General features: G+C 42.1%; 1 protein-coding gene across 4 annotated transcripts in view; it reads left to right on the top strand.

Annotated features, from left to right (window-relative positions):
- ARNT2 (aryl hydrocarbon receptor nuclear translocator 2) overlaps positions 1 to 19,906 on the top strand; it is a 99,133-nt gene that overhangs the window by 73,847 nt on the left and 5,380 nt on the right. For all 4 annotated transcript variants that reach the window (XM_051628070.1, XM_051628067.1, XM_051628069.1 and 1 more), the window contains 6 exons: positions 6,857 to 6,929; positions 7,087 to 7,210; positions 11,229 to 11,328; positions 13,424 to 13,562; positions 15,588 to 15,753; positions 18,130 to 18,266. In XM_051628070.1, coding sequence (XP_051484030.1) covers positions 6,857 to 6,929; positions 7,087 to 7,210; positions 11,229 to 11,328; positions 13,424 to 13,562; positions 15,588 to 15,753; positions 18,130 to 18,266 — 739 coding nt within the window. The remainder of the gene's footprint in view (positions 1 to 6,856; positions 6,930 to 7,086; positions 7,211 to 11,228; positions 11,329 to 13,423; positions 13,563 to 15,587; positions 15,754 to 18,129; positions 18,267 to 19,906) is intronic.

Genomic DNA, 19,906 nt, shown 5'->3' with positions numbered 1-19,906 from the left:
GAGTCCGAAATAGGGTTTTTCTGCATTGTTGAGATCTTCCAGTGTAGCTGTTTCTCTGTGTCATTATCCTGTGATGCTTCCAGGGTCTGGCTGTGCTGGGGGAGAAACGTCACTTATCTGTTATGTCATTAGACAAGCCCATTGATCTCAGTCCAGAGCTGCCTTAAACTAGCACAGAGTTTCTAGCAGCAGACCAGCTGGCCTGATATTGAATGAAGGTTGGCCTGATTCCTGAGCCAAAGAGAGAATTACGTGTCTGTGTTCATTGTGATCATACTCTTCTGTAGTCCTGGGCATCTTCTTCTTGAGCTTGTCTGCTCTTACGGCCTATGAAAGCTGGCAAAATTTGGTAGGCACAAGTGGGAAGGGTTCCTGAGTTAAGATCTGGTGGAATATTCCCAGGTATGGGGACAGATCCAACCCCTTCTCTTAAAAAGGAAATTAAATAATCCTGTCTTTGAATTAATACTTTCAAAAATCTGCCGTGGGACCTCTTAGGAGGAGGTCATCCTAGGAGTGAAGGTTCATCACTGTGCAATTGAGCAGAGATGCTTTTGGAGCCTCCTGAGTTTCGAGCCAGTAACTGCAGAAGTTAATCTGGCCTTGGTAATGACATTGCTTTATAGTGTGGGGTTTTTTAATACGTATTTTTGCTTTCCAATATAAACTTAATCTATTTCTAACACAAAATCTGCCTCTGGTCTGACCAAAAGATTTTTTGCCAAGTTTTTAGCTAGGAGGAAATGATTGTTTTTAAGACCTCAGCCTGTTAAGACTGTATCATGGGAATGCTGAATGAACAGTCCAGTAGTGGAGATTCATACTGAGAGCTCCACTTGCAAAACCAAATCCCTGGGGCTTTGGCATTTGAACTTAGAAAGCTGGTCAGTGTCTCATGGTGTTCCTTGACTTGCTCCTTTGGACATGGCACATACGTGGACTAGGGCTGTGCTTTCACTTGCTTTGAAACCCAGCATCACAATTGTTTTGCTTGGTTTCTTTTGCATACCCCCAAAAATTAGGCTTAAACGACTGAATAGTTAAGCTAATTGAAAACAAGCAAATGTGTCTTGAAATCAGACAGCTAAATATCTCCTGTCTGCACTGTGCATCACAAGAGATATTTCCACATTTCTGCTGTCCCGTATTTCTTTTCCAAATAATCTGTGTATGCAAAAACAGGCCTGCAAAATAAAAAAGCAACTTCTGAGATGGGTTCCAGGCTGGCTTAATTGTGCTTTGTTCCCAGGAGTCTACAGATCAAAAAGAGGGGCTGTAGACTTACGTTGTGTTGACTCTGGGAATGTTTTTCTCTGAGCATTCACTATACTGTTCAGCTTGGCATCCCAGCACTTACTGTGGTGACTAGGACTGTGCCAGCTTCTGGCTCTTGCTAGGTTTGAATAACAACCAGAAATGTTGACCTAATATGGAAGCTGCCTGCTGCTACTTTGACAGAGGATGTTCCCTCTTTCCTGTCATGTAGAAAATGCTGTAGTCTTGTGGCAAGATACAACCCATTATACGTCTGCTTTTGAATAGCAGAAAGAGTGCATTATCCAAACTGTTTTCTGTTTTTGCCCCTGTTCCCTCCCACTTCTCAGAGAGATTTCCAAAGAGGACTTACTGTAATGTGCTGCCCTTCCTGCCAATTGCTGGATTTTTTTTTTTAATTATTATTTTTTTTTCACATTTGGGGTCGTGTTCTGATTTCCAATTTTCTAGATGCCTTGGGGAGTTGTACATCATGATGAATGTTGATTTCCACCTCCTCCCTCATCTCCTGCTGGGGCTAGATGCTCTGTACTGACCCCAGTGAGTGTGGCCAACTTTGTGTCAAAGAATCAGATGCTCTGGGTCCAGAAAAATGCTTCACATGGACACCAAGAAAGGTCCCTTCCACTGCACAGTTGTAGGCAGTTCTGCACAGAGACAAATTTTTATTTGTTGCTGGGATAACTTAGCCAGCTCCATAAAATAGAGCTGTGAGACAGTTAAAAAAACTATCATGAGATGATAACGACAAAGTAACCAAAAGTTCTAGGTTTAAATCAGTTTTTAAGGTAGGATAGTTTAAAGCCACAGTATGTACATCTGTGTGTCTGTCAACAGAATAGCTCTCATGTTGGTCAGTGAACAGTGTTTACCCAAGAGACTGTAGAGGGCAGTGGTGGTTCCAGTTGTGAAAGGATTAATTGATTATTTTTTTTAATCTTTGTGTTGGTTTGTTTCTTGTTGGTTTTTTTTTCTTTTTTAAAGATACTCCTTTGGATCTTCAAACACTTAACTTTCCAAACTTGCTTTTGGTGCAGGACAGTGAAACATTAGGTTCAAATGTTCACTTAGTTCCTTGCAAAAAAAGAAAAGAAAACTTCTCTGTTTCACTTGGGTATGGTCGTCCAAGAGAAACTTCCTGGAGAATCGAAGCATTTAACGTTCAGCATTTATGCTGGGTTTGGCTGAAAGGAAGAGTCCCTTGTTTGACCACATCTGCCTGTGCAGTTGGAACTGTTTGGTTTCCAGAAAGAAATCATTATTGTGATCAGTGTTTATTTAACACATGCATAGAGCAGCGTTTGAATAAAATAATCTGTCTTGGTGATAGATAAATCTATATAAAAGTCTTTATATACATAGAAGAAAGATATTTTTCTTACCTCAGTGGAAATTTTGGTGTTTCATTCATGTAAACACCAAAGTCTTATGTTGCACTGTGTGAATTTATGAATCCTACAGTTGTCCTGAGTCTCAGGATTCTTGTCTCGGAGTGCGCTGGCACAGGTCACTGCTGGAAGCAGCCTGTCAGATGAATCAGCCTGTTGCTTGTGGGAGACATACTTTCTGTTTTGGATTCTCTTGGGTCAAAATACTAAAGAGATCAGCTATCCTGGTAAAATTCTGGTCGATGGTGGTGGTGCTGAAGACTCAGTTTCTCAGGATCTCTCTGATTTCTCAAGACCAGTGTAAGACAGACCCTTTCGCAGGGATGACTTGGAAACCGTAGGCTGAAAGAGAGAGATTTTGAGAGTTTTGAAAGAGGATTTTACAACAGCAGCCCCAAGGCTTCTATTAGTCCCTTTTTGTCCAAACCAGACAGAGGAGGCACGTGAGCCTGTGTTACATAAAAATAGCTTGGGAGGAATACAGTAGTATTGTTTTTCTGTCACCAAAGAGACTGCTAATTTTAAAGTTCAAATCCTTTTTTGGTTACTCTGATGCCTGGAAAAGGAACAGGTGACCTCAGTATTCATAGAGAGAGACTAATTTGGCTGAAATCCTCTACAATATTATAGGAACTTTCACAGAATCTGCTGGTTTCCTCCAACTACACTTACTGAAGTAAATTTGAAGCAACTATCAAGTAACTATTGAAGTAACTATTTGCTGAACCAATCCTTGTTCAAGCCAAGGGCTTTCACCTTTACTCTTTGAAGCTGTGAAACTGAAATTGAAACCAAGGATAGCTTGGGTTTTGGTTACAAAATCTGAAGGCAGTTTGAGTTTTGCCCAAAAGTTGCAGGGGTAGATTTCAGCTCTTGTTCTGTATCATCTTGACAAAAACAATCGAGCACAATCAAGCAATGAGGTAACTGAAGGGACCTGCATGTCGATTCAGTCGAAAGGGCTGGTTAGATGGCAAGGTCTGAAGCAACCACCTCAGCAGTGCTCAATTCTCCCTGCTCAACTGCCCCAGTTTCTTTCAGGTTTCAAGCATCGTTTGAACTGTTTATACTATTTATGTTACTTACAGCAGAAGATGCTAACCTGGCTTTAGGTTTCAATCTAAAGTGCAGCAGAGCTTGCACTGAGCTCAGTGAAGGTGCACTTGAAGTATTAGCTTTTCACAGGACATGGGTTTGGGAGGTTCAGTGCTGCTAACACAATGTGGTATTTATATTGTACTGCAGCTTAACGATTAGGGATGAAAGGTAGAGAAGGGCAAAGGAGCACTAAGTTAGATGTGCCTGAAAACAAATAACTAGCAAGTCTCCTGTTTTGTTTGGCTCATTTGTATGTATATGGCTGAATCAAGAAAACATACTTTATACAGAACAGAAGAGACCTAATGTGCTGTTTATTGACCCACGCGCCAAGTTGTTGGTAATAAAAACAAATGAAACAGTGTAATTAGCTTTCACTTTAACAACAGGATTTAATGGGTGTTTATTGTCCACAGGGTGGTATTTAGAAAAACTTCCCCATAGATTTGCCATAATTAAATTACCTCCCATAGTTCTGTTGGAAAAGTATGCATTTTATGCTTGTGAACAAAGAATTTCTCTGCGTACCAGAGGTAATTTTTAGGAATTTTCTGTTGGCTAAAATAATGTGGAAAAGCTGTGGTGCTCTAATGACCTGGAGGATGAATTATTTTATTTTTTTTGCATGTTAATCATAGCACAAAAGTGATTTTGTATATTAATGTGTTCATACACCGTAAGGCTAGCAGAATATTTTTGGCCATCTACTCTGAGCTTCTGTTTGTTGCAGATCACAGATTTTTGTCCAGTTTGCCATGGAGCCCAGTAACTGGTGTCTGACCAAAGTGTCTCATGGAAAAACATGAAGGGATAGAAAAATCTGTCACTTCAGTAGCTTGTTTGAATGGTCCCTCACATTCCATCAGTTTGTGCCTAATTTGTCGTTTGACTTTGCAAGTTTGTCTCTCAGTCCTTTGACTTTTGAATGTATCTAGCTCATAATTTAGAAGAAGATTTGGATAAAAATCTAAAATTCCGTCCTGCGGCCAAAAATATATCCTAGTTTTTCAGAGTTTCAAATCCCTGATCTTGCTATTTTGTAAAATCTCATCTATTACTGCCTGTCACGTTATTGATTCTCTCTTCTTTGCTCACTGAGCCAGGAGCCTCCCAGAGTCAGCGTGCTGGCTGTGCATCCTCAGGCCAGAAGTAATCTTGCTAACTGTGACTAAGTGACAGAAAGCAACTGGTAATGGAAGGTGCAAAACATTTTGGTAATTTCTCGGGGTGTTTTTTGTCATTACACAGGCAGTCTTCCTTGAGACAGTGCAATGGCAGCCAGCCCCCAGCTTCACCACTGAGACTGGGTCAGTGCCCTTTGTGGTGTTGACCTGTGCCAGAGCAAGGGACTGTGCCTTCTCCATGGCAGTGATGCTTCTTCAGACAAGGGCTGTGGCAGAGCCTTTCCTGTTTACAGGGAAATCTCAAGTTGTTGTGCCTTCATATCAGCTGGCCTGTTGGCTGCAAGCTGCTTTCATCACAAAGTTGTGAAGGTGGTGCTGTGGCTGTGCTGTTCACAGCCTGGGTACAGCTTAAACCAGGGCTGTGCTGGCAAGATCCTGTGGCTCTCCTGCTCTGCCATCCCAGCTTGAGGCTGGGACAAAGCTGGGTTTGGCTGCAAACAGCCACACAAACCTGTGTCACACAAACCTCAGACAAGTGAGGTTCCTGATGACCCAGTGTGGGGATGGTGTAAGTCCAAGTAAGAAACTTCACATTGTAATAGTAGAATAATAGAATAATAGAATAATAGTCCTAGTGCATCAATAGCACTTTAGCCTTTCATTTCAAAAGGACTGGGTTTTATTTCTGAGAAACTGTACTGCACAGTGGATTTCTCTGTAGTTGTTTTGTTACAGTGACTTCAAAATTTCCAATAGTAACAATTAAATGAACTGTCTCTGATTTTTGTTGTTAAATTAGGAGCTTTGCATTTGTGTCCTTTAAAAATTAAAAAAACAAGTGAAGGAATAGATTCAAAGGTCACTGTGCTAGATATATTACAACTATATAAAGGATCTGTACGTGTTTATAAGTAACAGTATTTGCACATGTAGAATGTGAATGTGTGGGACTTAACTACCACTTGCCTGCCATCCTACAGGTCACTTGTCAGTTAATTCTTACGACTTTCAGTGATGTCATCTGTTGATACTGGCTAATTGTGGTAGTTAAGTAACAGCTCCTGACACTAGGCACAAATCAAAGGCATTGCAAGGATCTGCAGAGTTTTCAACACTAAAGTTCCTCATGGTGACATACAGCCCCTAAAGTTTATTGGCTCTGGCTGGCAGTTCCCTTTCATTACTTTTCCGTTGTTTCTGCACATTTATTTCTTCCTGAATTCATGTAATTGGATTAAGGATATTACTTCCAGTGATTTTTATCTCATTTAAACAGCAGATATTTTTTGTTCAGTTCTGATTAGCATAAAAAGGAGACATGTTTTTTGTAGCATTCGTCAACACAAAGTGATTTTATGTAATACCTTGATTTCATATAGTATCAGAAGCAGTTTATTTCTGGACATTCACTGCCTTAAAAGCTTTCAGAAATTTAATAGAATCTGTACTTGGATCCTGAGGAGATCAGGTTTTATTGCAAAGCAAAATTTATATGCAGTTCTTTCTAGCTCAACAGGTTGCTCCATTTGGATGTGTTTCAGACAGATTTTTTGATGACTTTTTCTTATTGCCCGGCATAATTGTGTGTTAATATTACTGGAGGTTTCCTGTTTACTTCAGTAGGATCAGTGAAGGGGAGTGGTAGGTTCATCATTAACAAGAGGAAGACATTCTTGGGGTCTTAATAGTGAATTCTTAACTCTTTTATAAGGAGGTTGAGTTCCATCCTCCATTTCTTACCTACTGACCTTGCTGTGCTATTACACCAAAACTCTTTCTGTGCCCTGTTACATTCCTGTGGTGCAAGCTTTCTTAATGAGAAAGCTTTAAAAACAGGGCTATCTTCACAGGAAAGGATTTACAGAGTCACCTGAGAGATATTTCACTTGGAGTTTGAAAGAGGAGACTATCGTTGTTCCATTTTGTATTGTAATTGGGTTTTGTATCACTGTAATTTTGTTTCCTTTGCAGACAACTTCAGCAGCAGCAAGCAGAACTTGAAGTACATCAGAGAGATGGGCTGTCCTCCTATGACTTATCTCAGGTGAAGTTTCGCAAATGTTTATTTTTGTGCCTCTGACCTTTTAACACGTAAAGCAGTGGTAGATTTCAGCAAAATTAAAAATACATCATGACTGTCCCTGAATGGCTTTTCATCAGCTATGACAGAGTGAGTTACCTTCCTCTATGTATCTCAACAGGTGCCTGTTCCAAGTATACCAGCTAATGTTCATGAGGGTGGAAAGTCTGTGGAAAAGCCTGATGCTATTTTCTCCCAAGAGAGAGATCCTAGATTTGCTGAGATGTTTGCTGGAATAACTGCTTGTAAGTGAATGTCTCTGATGTTTTAATTTTTAATACTGTGTTAACTTGGTTACACCATGTGGAGCACAGCTTCAAGAGAATGAAGAGGAACTACAGTGTGGCAGGGAAATTTCCAAGCAACATCAGTCTTCAGAACATTTCCCAGAATTTGCTTTTAGTCTGTATTTCCCCTAAATGTGATGAGGATTAAATTCAAGGAGGGAAGGACAGCTTTCGTGTCACCAGACCCACCTATTTTTGATTCTTTTTTCATTTCACAGAGCTTGCTCTTTCTGAATATGTATTTTCTTCCTTAAACAGTGGATATGAGTTAATCTTTCTACAGAGACATGGATTAAGAAAGTTACCACATAGTCTTAAAATAGGCCAGCAGTCTTTTATCAAATCAGCAGCCTCTGCATTGATGCTTCCAGAGGCACGTGCTGTCTTGAAGTGTAATAATACACTTGTTTTCTGGTCAGCTGAGACATCTCCAGCCATGTTACCTGTCACTGAGTCCTTGTTCTTTTTCTCACAACTTTTGAACTTGTTGCCAAGTTCTTGTCAGAGTGGTAAGAGTCTCAGAAATAGTATTTTCTTCTATATTTTGTGAAAATTTCTGTGAGGACAGAGCCCTTTACTGAGTGCCCTCACTGAAGGGCTTCCCAGCCCTGTTCCAAGGGGTAGCAGCCAACTTGCCAGTCAGGCATGTGTAGTTGATTCCAACCAGCCTCAGTCTATGCTGCCTGTTGCCCTAACAGGCAGAAGTCATTGAGAAGACTGACAGCTGAAGGGATCATCCAAAATACACCTGCAGGAAGCCAGGGTCATTAATTCCACTACTCGTGGACGAATTCAGTAGTTGTTTATTTTTTTTAACTGTCCTCACTGAAAAAGGTAAGTTTTTACAATTGTTATAAATAAATCAACGTGTAAGTGTCACACAGTGCACGAGGGAAACAACCCACAGGCTTTGACTCCAGGGGTGCTGAGAGGTGACATCTCTGCATTCTTTTCATGTCTGGCTTGGTCTTTTCAAATGGAGAGAGCACTGTAACTGCAGGACGGACCCTGTCCTCCTGTTGCTGAGAGTTCTCTCTTACTCCTGTTCTTCCTTGTCTGTCTTCTCTAACAGTGAAGTCAACAGCGGAGGCCATAAAAGGGATGAGAGTGGAGAGTAGCAAAACTCCAACCCTAAACACGGAAATATGTTTTTCCAAGCAAGAACATCTTGCTTTTTGGCTGCCTTATTGGCTCTTTTTCAGGCAGCTCTCAACTGTTTGTGGGTAGGGGTTGGGGTTAAGGGTCTAGCAAGCTGTGAGGTAGCTGGGAGGTTATGTTCTTGGAAATGCCATTTCTCTCTTCATTCTCATCAATTTACAGGCTGTGCTTTTTTTGGGACACTCACCCTGTCTGAATTTCTCATGAGAGCTGTGATCAAGATCTCCTCTGAATGATAAAAAGAGGTGGTTCACAGCTTGAGATGAGAAATGCCATCCAAAACCAATATTGACAAACCTGCAGGCTGCCTCCAAGACATTTGCATTACGTTGATACCCGATCTCATTCTCTGCTACATTCAGTAAAAATAGAGGTTTGACACACGGAAATTGTTGCCATAATCGTTGCAGTGGCCACACAATTAGAAACCAAAAGTGGGGAGAGGAAGCCTGGCTTCACACAGTCATGCAAGTGCCTTGAAGCACAGAATGATGCGGTTCTTACAGAGGTCTTCATTCTACAGGCAGGAGCACTGGCCCTGCTGGGAGAAGGGCAGTGATGGGCAGCAGAAACAGGTCTAAAGGGTGCAGTTAAATCACCAAAACAAAATAAGTTTTCAGTGCTGTACCAAAGGTGAGAAGAGAGAAGTAGTGCTTGAAGTCCCGAGTGGGAACAGCTGGGAGAGCTGTGGGGCAGATTCAGAGGCTGAAGAGCATTTGATGTAACTCAGGAAAGAAATGTGAAACCAATTTAGCTGCTTGTGATTAGTTTAGCAGTTTCCTTTGCCTTGGCCTCATCCTGCAGCACAGATCCCATAGCTGCCATGGCAACTCTGCTCCACTTGAGGAATTCCAGTTCATTTAGGACACTCAGTTTCACTGGTGAGTTGTTCTCTAGTATCTAAAGTACCTGCAGGATTTTGGCTCAGTCTCTTCCAACCCTGAGAGCTTTGTATCCCTGTAAAGAGTGGCCTTAGAAAATCAGAGATCTCGTGCAAGAATGAAACTACAGGGAAAAAAAGGCAAATTCATCTGTTGTTCTTCTCAGAGAAATCCCAACCCTTTCTCAATTCTTCCTACAACATATACAACCTCCTTTAGACCCTGTCTCTGTTTCTCCTTGGTGTTTTTTATATGAGAATATAGATTTACAATCCAGACTTGGTGTCTGGATTGGGCACAGAAGAATATCTACAAATTCCTACATGACAGAGGAAAAGCAATGACAGCTTGTCTCAGTGGCATACGTGCTCCTCTGAGGCTCCTGGAAGGAAATTTGAGGTGACTTTTTCCTTTGGGACAGTGAGCTTAGATTCTTGTTAGGAACACAAGATAACAAGAACTTACGTGGCAGAGAGGAGCTAGTATGTGTTGGAGGCCTCTGGTGAGTCCTGCTCACAAGGTCACTGGAAACCAGGAAAAACTAAAATACTTGTGTTACCTGGGAATTGAGTGGGCCATGTGTCTAGGAGAGGAGCTTGTGAAATGAGTGGGAATCTGAAAGAGGTGTATAGCAACAGATGGTTGTAAAGTCATCAGTGAGTTGTGGGGTGTTTTGCACTTGGAAGTGGGAAGGGAGGATGGGAAAAGTGAGTAAAGGGTGGTGGAGCAGACCTTTACATTATTTTAAGAAGAGTGTAGTGAATTTTCTTTGTGTAGGGTAGTGAAGAGTAGTAGTGAAGTTTCTTTTAGAATAATCCAGTGCCAGAAAAGTAAACTAAGGGACCAAATGGCATTGTTCAACCAATCTAATTTCATTCAATTAGAGATTGGTCTCCAGTTGCCACTGTAAGAGAAGACTATAAAAGTTAATGGCATCTCCATGTGCATGTTGTTCACTAAGCTAGTCTGTCTTACACCCTACTGGGATGCTTGCATCTGGTTTCATGGGTCCCTCAATCCACATACAGGACAGCAAATTTCACAATAGACTGGTGTCCTGCCTTGCCACAGCTCAGGTGTGTATATCTTGCAGATGCTTGGAAGCAAAGTGCCTCCAGCCACCTGTCAGGTTGAAACACAGGTGAGGCTGCAGGATCACCCAGGTTTGCAGGTGGTCCCCCTGAGATCTGCAGGTGTGCCACCAAGCTGCTGGGGACAGTTGGGTACTCCTCTCGGGCTGCCCTGGAGGGAAGCAGGCTGTCAGCTGGTTAGGACAGGGGCAGTTTTACACCATTCCTTGGGATGTTTAACCCAGTGGGCTGCTTCCTCAGTGCAAAGAGGCTGCAGTAACAGCAGCAACCTTGAAGGGCAGCTTCTGGAGCCAGAAACATACCCTTACCCAAGGCCATCCCCAGGTAGGCCACAGAGGATCACATGCATCAGACCAGGCTTGTTCCACGTGGCTTTCCTCCATTCCCCTGGGCAGACTCTGTCATCCAGAAAACCTTTGCTCCTCTGCCCAGTCCATAGCTGGCACCCATCACTGCCCACCTTGACTAGAGGTGCTCCCTGTTTCCTGTTCCCCCTCCTGTCTGCATGGTTGGGAGCAGCTTCCAGCAGGCCCAGGGAGGTGTGGGCTGCATGGCCAAGGACACGTAGCAGTGATAGTTCTGTGCAAACAATAGCGTGGAGGAAGTACATCCTGGGAAGAGTGTATGAACTAGACACAAACCAGCTGTGCCTCTAGTTTCAGACTGAATTGTCACATAGCCCTTTTGTGTTGTTCTTCAAATGTTCCACAGGGCTTTTCCGTAAAGCTTTAAGAGGGGAAGACCAGTCCTTGCTGTGTATACATATGTTGTGATTTCCATTAAGTAATTTTGCCTTCGTTTTCTAATCCCCTCAACTTCTCTCTGTGATTTGTTTTTCATTTGTAGCAGATAAAAAAATGATGGCCTCAGCATCCACAGCAGGAAACCAGCAACTTTACTCACAGGGAAGCCCATTTCAGCCCGGACATTCAGGAAAGACTTTCAGGTATTGTAGTCGAGATCCTGAACTTACCAGCTTCTGTCTGACCATGGGGGCTGTTTCATCTCTGATCTAGTGGAAACAAAACTGGTCTAAGGTGCAAGGGCTTTATTTAAATGAATAAACTTTGCTTTACCTGCACTTTAGTCCTCCATGATGCCTTAGACCATGAGCTGGGCTTACAAACTGAGATGAGTTGAATCTCTTAGAGGTGATGGGGCAGGCTCAGAGATCTGAGGAGTATTTAGCCAAGCTAGGAAGGTGCAAAGATTTGTTTTGCATTTAGAGCTGTCAGTACTTCTACAGACTGCTTAAAGGGCATCAGTGGACACCTTATTAAAGGGAACAGAGGGATCCTTCATCCATGTTCTAGAAGTTATAGTGGCTGATAATCTCAGTAGGGAGAAATGAAATCCCTCTGTGAGTGTTCTGTCAAATTAAAACAAATAATAACTTGCAGGAGATATGACAGTAAATTAACATGTCTTTTAATTGGATATGGTATATTACTGGATGGTTGACTTGCCATCTTGGAGTTTGGCATGGGTTTTGTTAATTCCTGATGTTTAACTATAGCTTTTTTCCTGCTGCTGTTCTGTTACGTCAAGTAATGAAAATCTGCCAGCATCCCATCCTCTATTAACTGTTGTCCTGGAATGCTCTTCAGGCTGGTACATTTGGTCACTGAGCCTGGGCAGCCTTTAGGCCCATTTTGTAGACTCCTGGTTTCAAAGTATTTATTCTAGATGCAGCCCAAGCCCCTTAGATAATGGGCTGGGAAGGTGTTGGCAGTAGGGCTGCCCCTCCCCAGCAGCTGTTGTGTCCTTCTGAGCTCAGCCAGATTTTCATGGACTTTCTGATTCATGTTTCCCTCTTTGGAGGCTCTGGTAGTAAAAATTATAAATAAATAAAAGTAATAAAAAACAAACTCTACAAAGAATTTCTAAACACACACTTTGCTTTCAGGCAACTTATGAAAGACAGAACAACAACTCCCAAATTCAAATGCCTGCCACGTTTTGCTTACCACTCTGGGAGGGATTTTGTCAGTCTTCTCAGAGGATTCAGATTCCTGCTTCCTCTGTGCTCAGCCTTGTTTACTTCTTTTCCCAATCTGTTCTCTTCTTTCTTTGTAAAATGCGTGTGAAAGTAGACAATAGGGAAGGGACTGGAGAAAAGAGCAGGCTTTTTCCATCGGGGCACAAAAGCATTTTTTTATGTTGTGTCTTCATTTATAGTCATTTATATATGACATGCAAAATTATAAATATTTTTAATATATAAATACATATAAAAGCATGTTGGCAATGTGTGGTTGTACAGATCTAGGCGTTCACGATTTCTGTAAGAATAAAAGCAAAGAGTGGAGCAGTCCTGCTTAAAATTTTCCTTTTAATTAGGAATTCCTGGGAAAATTCTCAGTAGTGAAATTCAGAAGTTAGGAAACAGGTAACTTATAAACAAGTTCCTTTGGAAATACCTTTTTTTTTTTTCTTTGATTCCAAAGCTAGTACATTAGCTTGAGTTTTTGTCTTGATTATTCTTTTGCCTGGGTATATAACTCTGTGCTCTTTTTTAGCCTCAGTTGGTGAAAACTGGAATTAAAAGCTCAAATTTTTCATATGTAACAAACACTGTCATTTCCCAGGGAGGAAAGAAAGAAAGTACTCATAAGTATCAGCTTCTTTAGCATCTTCATTTAGGATGGCATTTAAGCAAATGTTTAAATACTGTTGACTTTAAGAAAAAAATGTATTAAGTACCTGCTTGAGTACTCTCTGCAAGCAGGTTTTGTAATGTATTACGTAATAAACTCTTATGGAGCGAAGCATTTATGCACCCTGTGTTAGACTGATTTTATTCTTGCAACTCCTTTTAAAGAGAATATAGGAGTCTAATTCAAAATAATTTTGCCCTCTCTGTTTGAACTGACATTTTAGAATGCCAATATGTTTCCTAGTTTTGTGATGGTTTTAGGTCAGTTTTTATTAAGGCAGATCACGCTTATTTTTAATCTCGTTATCAGAAATTGCATATCTGGAATAATTCCTGAGCATTGAGATTGAATCCTACAAATGAGCCACTCTTTCTGTTCCTTCAGTTCATCTGTGGTACACGTCCCTGGTGTGAACGACATCCAGTCTTCTTCATCAACAGGCCAGAATCTGACACAGATATCTCGCCAGCTAAACCAGAGTCAGGTTGCCTGGACAGGAAATCGCCCACCGTTTCCAGGACAGGTATGGATTAAAGGTGATTTATTTTCATGGTCAGGAAAAATTTGCAATCTCTGTGCTTTTAAAAAGAAGTAAACAATCAGTAAACCCCATTTGTGGTTGGAGAGAAATCAGTTCCTCCACGTCTGTTCCTTGGCAGGTAGTTTGTAATAGTGTGCACAACAGTGGCAGCTGCTGCACTGACATAAATCCCAGTGGAAGTTTTCAGTCCTGCACTTACTTTTTTACTTACACTGAATGAAGTGGAAGAGGACCACTGTTATGCTTTAGTACTGAGCCTGTGCATTAAATCTTTCTTGGACCAAGAGCTTGCACCCAGCAGTGTTACCCACACTCAGCAGAGTTGTCAGAAAAGGGCACATAAAAATCCAGGCAGGAGTTCAGGGCAGGGGCTCCTTAGCCCCTTACCTCTCCATTAGCACTGCTCAGTGTAGCTCACACCGTGTGCTGGAGGAAGCAGCACATCCCTCCATCAGATGCCCTGTGCTTCACAGTGGTAGCCCAGAAATCACCTCTTGTTCTGTACAATTAAAAAAATGGTTTGCAACTCTGTTAAAGACAAATAAAATGAAAGAATAATGTTTGATCTATAATTAATGCTGCTCTTAATCACTCTTGACTTTCTATTGTTCAGTAGGCTAGAATGGCATGTTGGCACAGGCACTAAAGAATTTTTCAGTAGCTGAATTGTTTCTGCATTAATCACTGATGCTTCCCACCCCTCAGTGTGCCACAGTTATTTTGTCACACCTGTTCAGTGAAGTCTGGTCATAACATTAGCTTTTTTTGGTAAATTATATGGAAGATGCTAAAAATTACAAAAGAAAACCCCGAAATGACTGATCCTTCTTATTGTCCAAATTCTATCCAAGTCAACAGAGTTCAGATGTGGGTGTAAGAAAATTGATATTCATTCATCCATCATGAAGTAAAACAGAGCTAAGCCTTGCATGAGTGGCACATCATGCTCTCAGCTATCATTGTGTAAGCCTTTAGAAATGTAGGATTTCTTATCTTGGAATGGAGCAGAAGACCTAATGGCATATTCTTCTTGTTATGTGCCTGTTGGGGTCTGTTTTACTCCCACAGCCCTCCTGCATTTGTCCAAGAGAATAGCTTCACTGGAGTGCACTGATTGGCAATAACAGTGAACATTTAGGAGCATCCAGAGATGTAATCACCTTTAATTTCTATTTGAGGATTTGAAACTGCTGGATTTGTTCATAACGCAGGAAGTGGTTTATAAGTGGATTCTGTCTGTAGCCTGTGACTTTGGGTGAGACACTGCACCTGCCTTCCTCTCAGTGTACCTGTTGTACAGATCTCAAAGCAGTCTTGCAGTGTTTAATCATTTGTGTAACATTATTGAAGATCCTATGACAAAGCCATTATGTAGATGACATTAACAGCAAGGTGGTTTTTAATACCCCTCAATTGCCTCACCTGCCCAGTTAAAGCAGTCAGACTGTTTCTTCCTTCCTCCCAAGGCTGATGATTCACGCTCCCACTCCCTCCCAAGCCTTTTACAAGGCAAAGTAACTGCTGCCTGTAATTCTTAGGCAGGAAGAGAAAGCAGCTCATTAGCTTTGAAACTTCTTTGGCCATTTACCCCCAGGCACTGGAGACTCTGATCGTGTGAGAACTGCACAGACAAGACATTCAGATAACTCTGATTTTACTGTGCCACTGCAAATAAAAACAATAACTGGCAAATTAAAGTTAATTCTTAATACCTGTTCAGCTAGAGATTAATTCCAGTAATAGAGGTGAATAAAATAATGTTTTTCCAAACAGTTCCAATATGGAGTACATGTGAGTTCATCAACAGCAGAGCTGTGTGGTCTTTTCTGCTCCTTATGCAGCAATAAGTTGGATTTGACAGAAATGAAGTACAGCTGAGACAGGAATAGCGTGCCTGTTCACATCTGCAGAGATTATTTTTAGTCTTTACGTTGGTTAAAAAGTGAGTCTTCTGTGCTGTTCCTCTACAATAAAACTCCTTCCTTTCTTCTACACCTTATTCCTCAGCAAATTCCGTCTCAGTCTGGCAAGGCTCAGTCATCTCCCTTTGGGATTGGAACAAGTCATACCTACCCAGCTGATCCATCATCCTACAGTCCCCTTTCCAGCCCAGCCACCTCTTCTCCAAGTGGGAATGCCTACTCCAGCCTAGCAAACCGAAGTGCAGGGTTTGGTGAGTTTGAAATGACACAACACTGGGATGCACATAAAAATTAAAACTCTCTGGCATTAACTTCATTAAAAATCCTCCAGTGTGTTCTCTTGATGGGTCAGTTGGGAAGCTGGGGTGATGAAAGGGTTTTCCTTTCTCCTGTTGAGGACAATGAACAGAAATTTCCTGATCCCTCCGTGCTGCATCTTCTCCACATCCAACACACTTGAGAATATTGTGGTGTTTTGCAATACGAGGGAACTTCTTTTTTGTTCAGTAAATAGTGCAGTGAAAGATGCAAAAGTTGTTACACCACCAGTACATAACTTCTCAAATTGTGGTTAGCAAGTTCAGTTTCTTTTTGTTTCTCAGGAGAACACTTAAATAGCACAAATTTACATTCTTTTCAACTTCCCTGACTACATGGCTGTGTCCTCTTGCCCAGAGATGGCTTGTTGGAGTTTGGCTGGAGACAGGTATTTTTCTACCCACACTGCTACTAACCTCATCAGAGCAGGTGCCAGGTTTTGAAATTGTTTTCTTTTCCTACTACCTGCTAATTTACTGGCTTTCAGACCATGACCCAGTGGGTGACCCCCCAGATCTGTTGTGGATCAGCCTCATGGAGCACAGACCTATGCTGCCTTGCTCAGAAAAATGCATTCAAACAGAGCTCTTCCCACAGAGCTTATTCATGCTTCTGTTTCCATTTTCACTAGGCTTTGTACATTTGTTTATGAGACAGCCTTACATATCAGGCCTAAGCTACTTGGCAAGAGCCCTTTCACCTAATGAGAAACATTTTCTGACCTGCATCAGCTTGGATACTATTAATAACAGCCTTCACAGGGGAGAATGAATGTCTTGAACCTCTGGCTGGCACTAACCATGTTGCTGAAAAGAGGCATCATTTGCCTCACGGGGTGAATGCCAATGTATTGTTCTGAGAAAAAAAACCAAACAAACAAACTTGCAGCTTTCTTTTAAAGGATAACTTAGATGAATTTTGTTTTGGCCCATAAAATGGCTGCAGGACTTCTGAGTCAGCTGAATTATGGGTTGTGGTAATGTCAGAAAGGGAAGAGCTGTAATTATCTACTTTAGATGTGATGGAAATAAGTCACTGCAGCCTGTTTACTGTCCTGTAAAATCTGCACTTTATCTGTTTTGCATGGCTTGGCTGGTGTTTTGAAGCTGTGACTATGAGTAGTGACTGATTTGACATGACCCACTCTGGTTATTGGAGACCTGACATAACACGTGTGTGGAAGCTTGGCACAGGAAATTGGGCACCCTTGGCAGAAGGTGCTGATACCTGGGGAGAACCAGATCTACCCAGCTTGGTTCTCTGCAGTGAGGGGAGAACAGGCAAAAACACTGGGAGTAGTTAGAAAGAAAAAAGGGGAAAAAAAGAAGAAAAATGCTTGGAGGAAAAGCATAAGCCTGGTGGCAAGGTTTTTTAAATTCTCATTCTTAGAAGGAGACTTTTTGAATAATTTTCCTTCAATTATTTTCAGATTGTTTACATCTGGGACCAGTTATTAGAAATACAGGATATAATTAGTCCAGCTTAAGTGTGACTTGTGACTGCACTCATGGAAAGTCTGTGTGTAATAGGTGACCAAATAAATTTGTATGGCATAATGTGTTTTTCTGGTAGACTATTTAGAAGAAATCTATCTCCCTGAATTACCATTTAAAGTGTATTTACCCCAAAACCTTGCTGTTCACATTACTCTCTGTGGAATTTAAATGGCCTCAGACTTCTAAGAAACCATCACTTTATGAACAAGATAATAATTTTGCTATAAGCTGCAAGTTAAATAAATAACTTTTCAGCTGTAATATTGGAGAAGGAGATAGTCTAGCAAACAACACTGCATTTAATACAGCAAAGCTGCTTGTTGTCTGTTGATCTTACTGGTTCTATATCTACTTACAAAATCAGAAAGTGTGCTTCTTAGGTGAGTAGGTAACTGTGCACCCACTGCTCTGCAAGAATTAGTCTTTTAAAGAGAAAGAGCATTCAGATGATGCGATTTGGTTTTCAAGTGAAATGGCAAATATTTCTTATTAGTGGTAAGGAATTAAAGGGTGGGCGATGCTTGAAAACTGTCTCGCAGTGCCTGGCTGTGGTGTCACTGTGTGTTTTGCTGTGAGCATTTCACCTGCCCTGTCTGTGCAGCTGCAGCAACCAGCTTTGCTCTGGGCTGGGCCCCCACCCTGCACTCAGGGCTGAACCTCCCTTTGGCTTCCAGCCCCCAGGGTCTGGGTGTCACCAGGGTCTTCTTTCTAAGAGTCATTTGCACATGCGGGGGTGGAGGGATGAAGCCTCAAAAGCAGGCAGGTGTTTTCAAGGAGCTGCTCTCTGACTTCTGCCCTTTCTCCCCCATCTAGCTGAAGGTGGCCAGAGCAGCAGCCAGTTCCAGGGGAGACCTTCTGAAGTCTGGTCCCAGTGGCAGAGCCAACACCACAACCAGCAAAGCAGTGACCAGCATTCACACCCACAGCCCAGTCAGACCGAGGTGTTCCAGGTGAGGAGAGTTCACTGAGCCCAAAGTCCCTCTGACAGCTTCTCACAGCAGAGTTGGAAATCCATGTCCTTGATGACCAGAGTGATGCAGGGCTTGGAGCAAGTCCCTCTTGCTGTGTGCTGCCATAGGTTTGCACTGCTATTAGTTGGCATTAGCTGCAGCTGAGATGGTTTTGTTTCCTGCCAAAGAGGAGCATCTTTGTTAATTTAAAATACCATTTTCCCTGCTTTTTGCACCGTGTACTTAAGGCTTCTGTGTTTTCAGGGAAGCCATGAAATAAACCCAAATGGAGTGTTTTTCTCTTCCTCTGCCTCTAAAATCCCAGTTAAGTCCAATTAGACATCAGTGTAACTCTCTTCAATAGTTAAGCAGGAAAGGAGTCTGATACTGCATAGAAATATAGAGGCCAATGATTTTTTAAGGTTAAACCCAGTCAGGTAACAGGTAGCTGGTAAACAGTCCTCTTCAACTACCTAGTTTTGTAATATTAAACAGAATTTTGGGCCTTCACTACAGTTGGAGTGGGACTTTATAAGTTAACTAATAAGCTCTATTTTCTTGTAGAAATAGTTTTTTCTTATAAATTTGGTTGTAAATTGGATCAAGAAGACAGTTTGCAACTCAGATGCAAAGGGACAGTTCAAGCAAGGTGTAGAAGTGGGCATCTCATTATCTTTCAGAAAGTACATTCACCTGCAAGACCAGGCTCGTGCTCAGTTGCTCACAGGAGCACTGCAGAAGAGACTTTAGCCTGAAAATATTCCTGTTCTTGTGGGAACAAATGGTTGCTTCACACAGGAGCAAATAGCATCTGGAATAACAACCTGTCTGCATGCTCTTACTCCACGGCCCAGGCATGATTTACCTGTTGCATCTCGCTCTGTTAGCAGAGGTTAATCACTTTGCACATGCTTTGCCCAAAAGCATATTCAGGGTCATGCTGGTGGAGCCAATGGGAGTGTGGTTTGATGGCCCAGAGGGACCTGGGGCTCCAAGCAGCATCTTGCTGGTGTCTCAGGCAAGTGCTGTGTCCCACCAACCGTCTAGTGAAATTACTGGGAAGGAGGAGGCCCAAGGGGAACTGGGCTCACCTAGAGAGCTCTTGGAGGTGACTGTGCCTTTGGAGAGAATTAGGATAATAGCTGGATGTGATGAGAAGCTTGGATGAGCTCATTTCAAAGGCCTCCAAGAAGCTGCTCAGACTGTTTGTTCCTGAAGCCAGTCCTGGGTTAGCTGGACATGAGGAGAGAGGCAGACTTGAGAGGTGGGAGCTACCCTGCCAGGTCTGTACCTGAGGGCACCTTGCCTCAGTAGACCCCAGCACCAGAATTGCCTTCAGAGATGGAAATGTAAACAGGTGGGGGCAGCTACAACTTCCTCTTGGCTGGAGAGGAATGTGGGAAAACAAAACACGTGTGAGTTTTGGTCAGAAACTGAAGCTGACTCTGGAAGCTGAGAAATTGCCAGCTGTGTTCACAGCTTCTTTCACCACCATCAACAGGGCTGCTACAGAGATCTCAGAAAGATTTTGGGGTAACTTCTCAGCACACAGCAACTCACAGTAGTTATTCCTTCACAGAACAGATGCTGTGAGCTTTCTTATTTGCTCTTTAGGCTTTGTTTTATTGTAAGGATAATGA

The sequence above is a fragment of the Apus apus genome, chromosome 10 (genome assembly GCF_020740795.1).
Source record: "Apus apus isolate bApuApu2 chromosome 10, bApuApu2.pri.cur, whole genome shotgun sequence".
NCBI classification, from domain to species: Eukaryota; Metazoa; Chordata; class Aves; order Apodiformes; family Apodidae; genus Apus; species Apus apus.
This window is presented reverse-complemented; position numbering and strand designations above follow the sequence as displayed.